This window comes from Ictalurus punctatus, chromosome 13 (genome assembly GCF_001660625.3).
Source record: "Ictalurus punctatus breed USDA103 chromosome 13, Coco_2.0, whole genome shotgun sequence".
NCBI lineage: Eukaryota > Metazoa > Chordata > Actinopteri > Siluriformes > Ictaluridae > Ictalurus > Ictalurus punctatus.
This window is the reverse complement of record NC_030428.2, coordinates 26379695-26392995: the sequence shown is the minus strand read 5'-3', so window position 1 is coordinate 26392995 and position 13301 is coordinate 26379695. Positions and strand designations below refer to the sequence as shown.

At 39.0% G+C, this 13301-nt stretch overlaps 2 protein-coding genes across 2 annotated transcripts in view; both read right to left on the bottom strand.

Annotated features, from left to right (window-relative positions):
- Nucleotides 1-338: 338 nt before the first annotated feature.
- On the bottom strand, nucleotides 339-3545 carry LOC108273472 (pepsin A). Its single transcript, XM_017482707.3, has 9 exons — nucleotides 3436-3545; nucleotides 3207-3357; nucleotides 2927-3044; nucleotides 2690-2808; nucleotides 2343-2536; nucleotides 1594-1710; nucleotides 1310-1451; nucleotides 734-832; nucleotides 339-587 (listed from the first exon to the last, which is right to left on the bottom strand). The coding sequence occupies exons 1-9, from the start codon at nucleotides 3492-3494 to the stop codon at nucleotides 450-452; spliced, it is 1137 nt and encodes a 378-aa protein (XP_017338196.1). The 5' UTR covers nucleotides 3495-3545; the 3' UTR covers nucleotides 339-449.
- Nucleotides 3546-4907: 1362 nt separating this feature from the next.
- Nucleotides 4908-13301, bottom strand: part of pkd1b (polycystic kidney disease 1b) — a 33973-nt gene continuing 25579 nt past the window's right edge. The window contains exons 33-41 of the mRNA XM_053685189.1: nucleotides 13119-13273; nucleotides 11534-11646; nucleotides 11308-11419; nucleotides 10300-10422; nucleotides 8765-8939; nucleotides 7830-8117; nucleotides 6489-6623; nucleotides 6068-6382; nucleotides 4908-5968 (exon numbers count right to left, since the gene is read on the bottom strand). Of these exons, the coding sequence (XP_053541164.1) occupies nucleotides 5216-5968; nucleotides 6068-6382; nucleotides 6489-6623; nucleotides 7830-8117; nucleotides 8765-8939; nucleotides 10300-10422; nucleotides 11308-11419; nucleotides 11534-11646; nucleotides 13119-13273 (2169 nt within the window). The 3' untranslated portion in view covers nucleotides 4908-5215. The remainder of the gene's footprint in view (nucleotides 5969-6067; nucleotides 6383-6488; nucleotides 6624-7829; nucleotides 8118-8764; nucleotides 8940-10299; nucleotides 10423-11307; nucleotides 11420-11533; nucleotides 11647-13118; nucleotides 13274-13301) is intronic.

Here is a 13301-nt window from a genome sequence, read left to right as displayed (position 1 = left end):
CGGTAAGTACTATGTATTATACAGGAAGGAATAGGAACGGTACAGAATTATGGCTCCAGACCCTTTTACGGATTACAGGGGGTTTACGGGGAAAAAGACTTTATTATTAAATAATATGAGCAGGATAAAATAAATGTGAAAATGATTAAGGAACCACCTGACCAACCTAGAGTATATATACACAACATGTTGCCTTATGGCTGTAGAATTATTTTAATGTTGTAATGTTTCTTGGCTAAAGAAAAAAAAAAGATTGGAAGGTTGTACTGATTTGAAAAGGTGTTAATAGTGCAACAAGAGAATTCTGCAATAAATGAATCAAACTCACGTACAATGTATGCACTAGAACTAATCACTTTATTATGTTGTTACTACTGCATCATTTTATCACTGACATTTTCAGGATTGTCGATCGGCAGCAAATAAATGTTAATTGATGTTCTGTGATTTTACACAGCCTTGGCCAGACCCACAGAGTTGTTTGCCCTGTTGAAGACGGTGTAGTACTGCCTAATGAACACATCACCCAGGATCCACAAGCTTGAGCTGCTCCCGCTGAAACCGGTGCGGCAGCCGTAGTAATAAGACTGTAAAGAACACACAGGGTCGAGCGGGTTAGTAAGGGATCAGACATTTTTGTCATATTAGACTTAACCTCACATCCCAAGCTATTTTGACCAAACAAACTGGGCCCAAGGTCATGAAAGTTTGCTGCTGTGCCACTGGAACTCACCTGACGGATGTAGGCTGAGGCAGGCAGGGTGAAGGCATTGCCGTTGATGTTAAAGGTCAATGTAGGCATGCTTGCAATGTTGTTGCAGTTCACCACAGCCTAAGAGATGACAAGCAGTCTGTAATTAAAGTCCACTTGGACATGGGTAGACAAAAACCCACTGGGATTTGAAAAAGACGAAAATGCCAATGTGGATGTATTTTATCACCATGTGAATGGTTTTACCAGGCCACAACACATTTGATTTATATTTATTTACACATTCAGCTTTGTTGGGATAATAGTGGTCAAATTATCAAAAAATAATGGTGGACCCAGTCTTGTTCCCTGAATGTTAAAAAAAATTAGAAAATGGCAGAAAATAGAACTCCTGAAACAACTGATGTGACTTGCTGTACTTCATGAATTAATCATATTGATAAAACACACTATGTGAGATAACAACTTTAATCCAAATGAGGCAAATATGGGAATGCCATAATACAAAATGAGCTCTGTGTTGTAATACTGACATACACATATTCCACTGTAAAATAGATGGATGGAAAAACATACATCTGGAGTGCCGTTACTTACATCTCCATTGTTCACGGTGGCTCCCACCCAGCTGTTAATGTTGTTGATGTCACTGGTAGGACCAGAGATCAGGGAGGTACCAGTATCCACAATAGCCTGGCATCCACCACTGCAAGCAACAACCTGTCCATTGATGGTGACGCTTGGGGAAAAAATAGAACACCAAATACAGTGACCGTGGTTGCTTTTTGCAAATTTTCAACATGGATTTGATACAACATTAATAATCCATCCAAAGAAATTTGTAGTTACCTGAAAACAGTTGAAAAGAAAACAGTTGTTACCTGTCCACGGTGATCTGCCAGTATGTCTCAGAGGACAGAGGGATCCAGACCAGAGAACCAGTGTAGTGGTTGGGGTTGTATCCACCGAAAATTAGCTCACTGCCTGTTTGAGAGTTGCTGGGGGTGGAGGACATGGCCATGTCAGATTATTTACATTTGTTCATTTGGCTGATGTTTTTATTCAAAGTGACTTGCAAGTGAGACAGGATACACTGAGTACTTAAAGTTTAAGGGTCTTGTTCATGGACCCTTGTAGTGGTAGCTTGGTCGTACCAGGATTTGAACCATCCAATCAGTTGCCCAAAACCTTAACCACTAAGCCACCACTTACAATGTAACTGCTTCATAACAACACCAAAGACTAGTTTCAGACATCAAAGACTAGTTTCAGACAGCAATCTTTGTACCAAATACAAAAGCTTTTACCAAGACACTAACACTCTGACTTCTAACACTTCTGTGGTAAACTCAGTATTGACCGCAAAAGAAAGTGCAATGATCAACTTTTTATCCTATCACCACCATTTCCTGCTGGCCACTTTGAGTTGGGCCAGTCTACATTGGCAGTCACTGAAGTCAGGAGCTTACATGTACAAATAATAATAAGTGATATCGTTAAGTCTGATGTATTTCCCTACTCATAGAAAGCGAAGTCACTTCCTTCCTGCTTACGCAAACACTTTGTGCCTCAGCACCTGTAACTGAAACCACAATGATTGACTTCGTGTTACAAAAATTTGTTCTCTTACCTGCTTAGGTAGACCGAGAAGTAATCCTGCACAAGACCCTGCTGGACCATGTTGTCAAAGACGGGCTGGGCATTGGAGGCAGCGAGTTGTGGGTAGGCCAATCCCAGAATACCATCAGCCTTCATATGGGCCATGAAGGGTGCCTCGGTTTGACTCAGTCCAAAGATCTGATGGGGAACCTGAATACCGCTCACCTAGAGAGAAGTCCATCAAGTAAGTACCAAAAACTTGAACTAGTTGAAGTCATTTCAACCCAGAGGCATTCTTAATTGTTAGGTATATGTAGTATACTGTAAGTATAGTGTGATATCACTGCTGTTATTAGATGACTTTGAAGACATTCTAACCGTAACAGTGTCATATCCGAGGAAGCCAGTCATGCTGCCAGTGCCGTACTGGATTGACAGAGGCTGGTTGTTGGCCTGGAAGGTGCTGGATTGTGAAGGATTGAACCTAGCATGGTTGGCTGTAAGATAGAAAAAGGCCTCAGCTCTTGCTTCTTGCAACCTTTAACATCTGGTAATGAGGCATACATGTATTTGTAAATGAGAAACATGTTAATTAGTTGGATGGTTGCTACGCACTGCAAGCAGCACTGCTGCAGTAGATGGAGGGAACCCAGAGGTTGGAAGAGCCAGTGTCGAAGATAACCTGGAAGGACTGAGGAGGAGTGCCAATGGAGATCACGCCATAGTAGGAAAGCTGCCAAGAAAAAAGAGGGTGAAGCCATTAGAAATAAATCCTGGAGTTTTTATTATTTGGAAATCATTATTTATTGATTCCGTCTCCATAGAAACTTCCTAAGTCACATGATAGTGTCTTAGCATAGTTTTATCAACAGCAGGAGCTGAAAAATGAATTTACATCAGCATCGTTGGTCATGGATTCGTAACCAACGGCATAGCTCTGGGTGAACTTGACCATTGGGTTGTAAGGGTACATCTTCCTGTACTTCTCCCAAAGACCCTTCTCCTCCAGTGCATCACGAGCACTCTTCCCCTTGATCAGAGGAACGCTGCCATAAAGAGATGCAAAACAATGTTTTCAGTTATTTGATACTGGATGCTAGAGACAGAAGGAGAACAAGTGTTACCTGATGAAGCACTCAGAGAGCGCCAGCATGGAGCAAAGAACCACGGCCCACTGCATCATGGCTGCTTGGAAATGTTCAGCTGATTGAGCTCAAAGACTGCAAGACTTCTTCAGGGTCCGGTTCTTTTATACAACATACACCTCTTCATTATATCTCCTTGATAAGGAACTGCATAGGTCATACGTGATAAGGAATAATTTTAGACCAGTCAAAACCTCTAGACAATGTCAATAACAGTCGCAACATTGAAACTACAACTAAGCATACAGTGTTTGGTATTCTTGTACAACGCTGCAACAGTAGACTAGTAGAACTTTCAGAACCTTAGCTTAGTCTCATGTGTAGGTCTGGACAATGTTGATTAAATTAAGTACCATTAATGTTCCATTTATGTCCAGGGTGTATTTAATTTGCTACTTTGATGTTCAGGGCTGTTTCTTACACCACCAGGTTTTTTTTTTTTAAATAATAGATACGCAAAAAAACACCAATAAAAAGTTAACGCTGATTTTATTGGATTTAGTCAATTAGACCTCTTTCTTGCTTCGGCATGTTGATGTAATTGAAATGATAAAATTTTGTGGACTAGCTTGCTAGTATCTCAAGTAAAAAGTGTTAGGCTAACATACAGCACATAAAAGTTGTTAGCTCATTACTACTAGCTATGGGAACAGTAGCCTGGTGGTTTTTTGGTCTTTTTTTTTCCATAATTAAGGCTACTAAGCTGCTTAGTTTTCATTCTTCAGGTGCTATAAGGAAATATTTTAGGGTGTTTTTGGCATTAGACCCAGCTAAAAGTGATGCAGGTACATTCTGCAATTTCTTTATCTTAATTTATAATGTACTGTATATATGTGTTACTATGTGTATTTATTGACTTTTACTGCTAGTTTAGAGATATCATTGCTTCCGTATACATTCTTAATATTTTTTTTTCACTCGTCGAAGATAAAGAAGTATTAATTCCGTTCATTCTCGCACATAAAATAACACGACTGAATGAATCCGAGAGCCAAGAGATAAAGTGAATCCACGGGTTTACCGTAGTAATGGAAGCATTCCTATGCCACTTCATATCTTCATAATCAGGAAAAGGTGCCTCAACAATTTTTTACTCTCATACATATACGCTGAAATGCTTTCATTGTATTGAGGACTTTAAATGCGCGTGGTAAAGTATGACCTTTTATAAAATTCAGTACATGGTTTGAAAAGTCTTGCATTTCTCTGTCGTACATTCACGACAGTGATTTGATCTGCCTTTCAGTCATAACTCAGAAGTATATACGGTTTATGGAGTTAGTAATAAATGATTCCCTGTACAAACATCATCATCCCAGTGTTTATTCAATTGTTGATTCAAGAGTCATGTCTTTTTAAGTTACAAAAAAATTTAATCAAAGGAAGAAATTTATATATATATATATATATATATATATATATATATATATATATATATATAATGTGTGTGTGTACAGTGGGTAACGCTTTCTTTAACAGCCCTTTAAGATTTATGTATGAACTGCATCAATTTGTAGTATAAATGTAATACTGTATAAATACAGTTAATAAAAGTACACAGGAATGATTGACAGGTACACCAAAGAACTGGTTGATTATTCTGGTGTAAAATGATGGAACATAAATGTCCCTGATTTGCTGCTCCTTACTTGACTTCCTGGTCACATTCCAAGACAGGGAATACATCATTCATTTAAAGAATACAAAAGCTTTTACCCCTACCAATGAACACTACCAAATTTTAGTACACAGGACAGACTTAGTCCTTTTCTGTCTCAGAGGGATCAGAGTGCCAGGCTTTTTTTTTAACTGGCATGTCTTCACTTGATTCAGTCCAATCCCCTTCTTCACTGCGGGGTCTTAGAGGAATGGCTCCAGGGCCTTGAGACTTAGCGAGACTTTGAATGGTATCTGCAGAGTGACAGGATCCTGAGTGCCAGGCTCTTCGTCTAGGGAAACCCCTAATCTCTGGGCCTGCTGTCTGAGACTTCCGCCTTCCTGATACTGATAGATAATTCGTGAGATGGGCAGAAGGCCCCAGGAGAGATGACTCGGAGTGGGTAGCACGTCGATGAGGGGGGACTTGAGGGATACCATCATGGGAAGACTGAAGAGGCTTCAGTCCCATGGGAAGGGAAGTTTGGCTTGGTCTTGCAAGTTTTGGGGTTGGGGGCACATGTGGTTTTGGCTCACTTTGCTTCTTTCTGTTCTGGACAAGTCTGCTTTGGACTATCTGAAGCTGCTCCTCAATATTCAACACATCATCGGTCAGTTGATTGACACGATCAAAACCAGCAAGGAGACTGTCCACGGAGGGCAGCAAGCGATCAAGGTATTGCTGGACCTCATGGCTGTCAGAGAGGGTGGAAGACTCTGAGACCTGAGAGGAGGCAGAGGATACCAGACGTGGCCCTGGAGGACTGACGGGTGAGGAGATGTTGGAGAACTGGGAGCACTGGGATGATCTGGAAGGTGGTGACTCCATGCCCTCAAACTTTACTCTGTGCCTGAACTGGGAATGACATGAATACAAGTAGAGAGTACAATAAAACACAGAATACACTCTTACAATTAGTTCCTTGACATATATGTTGACTAAAGATGTTTATACCTCCTTTATCTTGCTGAGCCCCATCCATAGCTTAAGTCTCTTGATGAGAAACTCTACCATCTCATAGTCCTGTGGTTCCATGGATGGCCGATACATTTCTGCCCGGATAGTCTTGTACCACTGTAATAACACGGCTCCACATAGACGCCCAAGGAGCCAGAACCCCAGCCCGAATAAAGTGAGGCAGAAAAGCGGCCCAAGCACCGGATGCTCCTCAGACAGTTGCCGTAAAACTATTCGATTTCTCAACAAGCACAACAGGGACTGAATAGCTTGCCTTGTAGTCCTGAAGCCTTCCACGGAAGCTGAGAAAAGCTGAAAAGAATGTCATGTCATGGTAAAGTCAGACTTGTTTGTTATTTCATGCGTTTTAAAAGCATTATATTGAACGTAACAATCCAAGTATAACAGAATGAAGTACCAAGCAGCCTGTGTGGGAGAAGAGAAGCAGCAGGAGCACGAACAGGAGGGCTACTCCACAGATCTCAGCGCAGGCCTGATGGAGAACCCTGCCGAACACCACCCACCTTCTTACAAACTGCAGAGAGCCTGCCATCTACAACAAACAGGCACTGTTTACCCGAAAAAATTGGGTATCACAGATTGTGTGTCTGTTTTTTATTTTCCCAAAGCAAATTCAGATTGGCACAAATAGGGGCCCAAGCACCGGGTGACGAAAACGGGATAGACTAACCCACTCTGATGAGGAATCCAAACAAATTCTTAATAGAGTCTCTTATTCTTCGAATTATTCAAACACATGTCCTGCTTTTATACTCTTTCAGTTGAGATACACCTTTACACCTCCCGTTGCCTCAGCAGAGGAAAAACCATCATTAAGGACAGCTCTCACCCTGGTTCTGTTCAATCTGTTGCCCTCAGGGAGATGTTACAGGTGCATCAAAACAAGGACTAATAGATTTTAGAATAGTTTTGTTTTTCCAAAAGCTATTACCATTCTAAACACATACATGTACTGATTTCACAGTATATGTATATAGTGTCTCAAAACTGTGCACTTCATAGTACCTCCCCCCCTCCGCCCCAATATCTTGTTTATCTTGTTTATTTATCTTGTTCATTTATCTGTATATTTATCTTGTTTATTTATCTTATTTATCTTGTTCATTCTTCTTGTTTATTTTATGTACATGTTGGCACGGAACAAAAAGGAGTGGCTCTTAATTTCACTGTACATGTGTATAGTGACGATAAAAGGCATGCATTCATTCATTCAGTCAATCCTTCATTCATTCATTCATTCATTCGAGATGCATCTTCTATCACATGATCATCACCATTTGTGAATTAATATTATGATCTGGGTCTACCCCAGATTCAGAGCAATGTTGGTCACGTATCGATCGGAGGCTACTAAACGAATTGGATCATTTATTATTATAGCAGACTCAGTGGTATCGTCAAATATCAAATTGCTACATTAAAATTTTAAATCGTATCATATTGTGTGGAAGCCTGAGGTACACCTCTAACTACTGCACTGTCTTATTACAGTAGACTAGCAAGCAAGATATTAGGCTATATATTGTGTTATTTCAACTCTGTCACTTGTCTGAAAGTAATCTTAGTTGTTTATAGTTTATAATTGCCTGTGCAGGGCATCTTTAGTACTAGTACTATATTCTTTCAACAATTTAACCCCTGTAAAATGTTCTACCGGTTTTTCTACCGAAATATCAATAACTGCCATTTGCACTGCCTACAACAGTAAACATTTTCCTGTCCATGCTGTCAAGTTTACCTGTGGAACCAGCAACATCAGCAACACAGCCGAGAGCTGCGAGGAACTCTTGGCCAAAGCAGCAACGCTGTGAAATCCAGTGAAGGTGTCAGGCTGGGAGACATGAACAGAAAGACAAGCAGCGGACGTGGACAAGAAACAAAAGCGCACTGAAGCTGCTGAGAAGGACAGTAAAGCTACCAAGAGCTGGAAGAGACGCCAACCCTGGGTTAGGTACTGAGCTCGTTCTCTGAGCATCCTCCAAACCTCAGCACTCAGAAAACACAAGGAGAAGATCAGCAGTAGAGCCTAGCAAAAAGAACAGAGAACTTAGCAATATATAAAAATCCTGTTTCTCCATTACTTTAAACTCATAGTAAAATTTCAGCACATGCCGTGTATGTTATAATGACTACAGAAAACAAAGAAACAAAACGTTAAATTTAACAATATGGCGTCCATCCTCACTGTTTAGCAGATTATAAAATAGCACTTGATCCAGCACATCCCATTATTTTGCATTTTGCATGAACAGTAATACAATACTGAATCGAGGGAATGAAGTCATAATGTTTTTTTTTTTCCCCGCAGGCTATAGGTGCCATATTTAATAATGGCCTTAAACGTCATTCCGCAGTTTTTTTTTTTCTTTTTAAAGTGCATTTACAGTCAATAATGTAAATGTCAGCATGATATATTGTGGTTACATCAAACTCGACTCAGAATATGGCCGAGATTTTTTAAGACATTTATTAACACACTTTAAAAATTATGGGCAAATATTTAATAGCTCTAAACCCTGCTTAATCTTTTCCTTGTTGGATCAATCTGAATACTTTGGCTTAAATCTAACTGCTTTGAAATTAATTAACCAATGCAAATTTATGCAGCTTTTAAAAAAAAGAAATATTTCTATCTATAAATATATATGAGTTTATCTGCATGGTTGCTATTACCGTTATGGCGATGTTTAAATCTAGTCCAGAGAAAGATCCTGGGATATGAACTGACTGGATGGAGATGGTGGAGAGAATCTGCTGTGTCTGTGTTTTCTCCAGCAGTATGGAGACGGGCAGGAATATCCCCGTCTCTCTGTGGTACTGAGTAAACTCGACTAACACGGCTTGGGTCCTGAAATATATAAATGTTTCAGGGTGAGTAAGAGCAGCAGCTGAGCACTGAGCACGTAATTTATTTGAAAAGTACAGCTTGAGCAGAAAGGAGAACGGGATTTGAGATAAATGATAGCACAAATATACAAATACCCCAGAGTATATATAATATATATATATATATATATATATATATATATATATATATATATATATATATATATATATATATATATATATATATATATAACCTAAAGTAAAGGAAAGTGTAAATAACTAGATTTCTTACATGTTTATTGTCAGATAAGTATTTTTATAATAATTTTCTGTCTTTCATCTTTATAGTTAACTACTACTACTACTACTACTACTACAACTACTATTACTACTACTACTACTACTACTGTCATTACTACTACTACTACTATTACTATTACTACTACTACTATCATTACTACTACTACTACTACTACTACAACTACTATTACTACTACTACTACTACTACTGTCATTACTATTACTACTACTACTATCATTACTACTACTACTACTACAACTACTACTATCATTACTACTACTATTACTACTATCATTACTACTATTATTACAACTACTACTACTGTCATTACTACTACTATTACTACTATCATTACTACTATTATTACAACTACTACTATTACTACTACTACTACTACTACTGTCATTACTACTACTATTACAACTATTATTACTACTACTACTACTACTACTACTATTATTACTATTACTACTACTGTCATTACTACTACTACTACTACTGTCATTACTACTACTATTACTACTATCATTACTACTATTATTACAACTACTACTACTGTCATTACTACTACTACTACTACAACTACTACTATCATTACTACTATTATTACAACTACTACTATTACAACTACTACTACTGTCATTACTACTACTATTACTACTATCATTACTACTATTATTACAACTACTACTATTACAACTACTACTACTGTCATTACTACTACTATTACTACTATTATTATTACTACTACTATTGCTACTATTACTACTATTGTTACTGCTATCATTACTACTACTACTACTACTACTAATAATAATAATAATAATAATAATGATAAGAAGAAGAAGAAGAAGAAGGAGAAGAAGAAGAAGGAGAAGAAGAAGAAGAAGAAGAAGAACTGCCCTTTGACTTAAATTCTAAGTGAATTTCAAGGCACCATGCTTTCTATATTCTTTTCTTCACAGGGGGAATCATTGAGATTTCTGTCCACAGATGTGATGGACGGAAATTGAGTTAAAATAAAACCTGTTGTGAGCATTTGATTAAGAGCTGTAACAATGTCCTCAGGCGAGAAACTCACTCTGCTGTGATCCAATGTGCTTGTTTCAGGCCTGACAGGATGTGACTGGTGAAGAAACTGCTGTTTCCGAGCAACATCTCATCTGTCTCACTGGAGACACATGACTGTGCTGTGGACCACGGCCTTAGCGGGAGACAAATCGGTGGACAGAAAAACATATCAGCTTCAATACTAATCTTCTGTAGTTAGGTATGTAAATGTTTACGAAAGTATTACGACAAACCTCAGACAGGCACATTTCACGTATGCAATAATAATGTTTTTATTGGTAGATGCCTGGCAGACAAGAAGGTTCCATGACCAGAAAAAAGAAAAGTTTTCATTTAGCATATACTGTATATTTAAATATAATAATGAAGCTATAGCACAGGTTACATGTTCTAAATCCCACCGCCTGCTGCACTACACACATCAACTAACATGCAGTCTGGCTAATGGTAGAACAGTTGCTGCTAGTTGAATTAATTAGCATGCACAGATCTTTTTCTTTTCTTTTCTTTTTAACTTTCACAGATATATGGAAATACTTACAAAACTGAACAAAATGGGCAGAGCAAAGCTTCCATGCAGGCTAACTTTTCTGCTTCACCTCACAGTTGGTAAATTATGACGCTAGCCAGATTTGTACACCAAATCTTATATCTGAAACACTGTCCAATGCCGTGCTGACTTTTTGTCAAAGACATTAACATTATGCGCTGAGTTAGAATTACATACTCGTTTGTTTCCCTTAGTCTGCACTAATGGACTTGACTAGCTAACTAGCTTGCTATGTGTTATTCAAGTACATTAGCTAGTACTTTTTTATCCTAGTGAATTAGTTTTCCAGGCAAACAAACCATGCGACTGGGCAGCACACTGGAGCTTTTAGTAATGAATTTATGATTTGTCCACCTCTGATAATGAACACCAGGATATATTTTATGGCTTTACAAAAGATTAACATTTTGCAAATTCAAGGTTTGACCTAGAATCTATCCTTCCATGTCTACAATGGAGATGACTCACCAGGTGAGGAGCGAGGTAGTACTGTTGCTTTGGTGTCTTTGTCTCAGATGTACTGAATTTTGATCGCCGAACATCATCAGCGTCACTGTATCCTTGGTATTCCCTCCACAAACTTAGAAGATCGGAAAGAAAACAAAAAGCCATTCAGTAATTCAGAGAACATCTTGACAGATATTGAACTCTGAGTTGTGAAACCGTGAGCCATTTTGCAATTGATGCTCCTCACAGTTTGTTGACTTCGATCTCTGTAGTCGTGCTAAGCCAATCAGCGAGAGGGAGGGATTTTTGTGGAGGTGTGCTGTTAAGCTTTGGTCCATCCACTGCCACACTTCTGTCCACCTACATGAGAAAATAATTAACATCCAGTAAAGTACACAAATCAGTTTAGTTCAGTTCCACAATCAGCGCACGCCACTGCAATGGTGCTTAATGCACTTCCTGAATAAAGTCTAATCTTTATTGCATTTTTGATTAAATTTATTCATATAAAATAACCTTATTCACAATAAGATACTTTGAAGAACTTTGCTAGTCAAAATATTCTCAGTTGCAATCCAATGATGTTTCTCAGTATGGCAGAAACCATGGAAATTCTAACTGTAATGCTAACTGTAGCTATAGCACAATTTAGGTATATATATATATATATATATTTTTTTAGTAATTTACCAACACATAAGAGAAATTTTTTTATATTCCCTGAAAGGAATTTGGAGGCCAAGCCAACACCTATTTGTCATGTTCCTCAAACCATTCCTGAACAATTTTTACAATGTGGCATGGTGCATTATCTTGCTGAAAGAGGCCACTGCTATTAAGGAAAACCCTTGCCATGAAGGGGTGTACGTGGTCTGTGACAATGTTTAGGTAGGTAGAACAGTAAGTGTCAAAGTAACATCTACATGAATTCCAGGACCCAATTTTCCCAGCAGAGCATTTCCCAGAGCATCACACTTCCTCTGCCAGCTCGCCTTCTTCCCATAGGGCACCCTGGTGCCATCTCTTCCCCAGGTAAGTGATGCACACACACCCGGTCGTCCACATGTTGTAATAGAAAACATGATTCATCAGACCACGCCACCTTCTTCCATTGCTCCATGGGTGAGTTCTGAGGCTCATGTGCCCATTGCACTTTCGATGGTGGACACGGGTTAGCATGGGTGCTCTGACCGGTCTGCAGCTACGCAGCCGCATACGCAGTAAGCTGTGATGCACTGTGTGTTCTGACTCCTTGATATCATAGCCAACATAAACTTTTTCAACAATTTATGCTACTGTAACTCTTCTGATAACCTCCATGGAAATCTACACTGTGAACTTACTGACCACTTAGTTTGAGTGTATAGACAAGAATACCATTATTATTATCTAGATAGTCCATTTGATCCTGTTACCAAGCATGGGTAAAGTGGAGTACCGGATACTTAAGAGAAGTGCCGGGACAAAAAAGAAATGAGTTACGATGCATAAAAGAGCAAATCCCAGAAGTGTACAGCCCATTTCCGCCTAAAAGACTAAATTGCTAGCCAATTTATGCTCAGCCTCCATATTCCCTAGTTGCCTAGCAACAGTGTTCTCACAACTTTAAGTGTTAACCGCATGAACGTTGAAAATGACTTTCATTACAAGGCGCCATTTAATTCAAGCTCTGTGTGACTTCAAGTGTTTTCCCTGCACTGACAGCTGATTGGCAGGTTGGAGAGAAATGGTCAAGCAGAAGGCTGTACTCAGATTCAGTCTGGTAATCACTACACTAATGGATGCCATGGAAATAGAGTCTGGAAATGAGAGAGAGTGGTTTGGTGGTTCACCCTGATAGGGCTGTGAGGTTAGGTTGTCTTGGCGAGGCTGAGATGATTGAACGTTTAACTGCAGGGTGAAGCAATCTGCCATTCGTCTCCTGGACATTATCCTGATAGTTCATCATGAGAACCACCAACAGGAACAGCATGTAGATCAGGCAGTTCTGGATAAGGTGGGGGAAAACAAGATAT

Excerpts from the sequence above, each read along its gene's own strand:
- LOC108273472 (XM_017482707.3), bottom strand. The coding sequence starts at position 3,494 with ATGATGCAGTGGGCCGTGGTTCTTTGCTCCATGCTGGCGCTCTCTGAG. Across the intron at positions 833-1,309 it reads CCACCGTGAACAATGGAGAT|GCTGTGGTGAACTGCAACAA; the intron begins GTAAGTAACGGC and ends GTCATCTCTTAG. Across the intron at positions 588-733 it reads CCTCAGCCTACATCCGTCAG|TCTTATTACTACGGCTGCCG; the intron begins GTGAGTTCCAGT and ends TGTTCTTTACAG.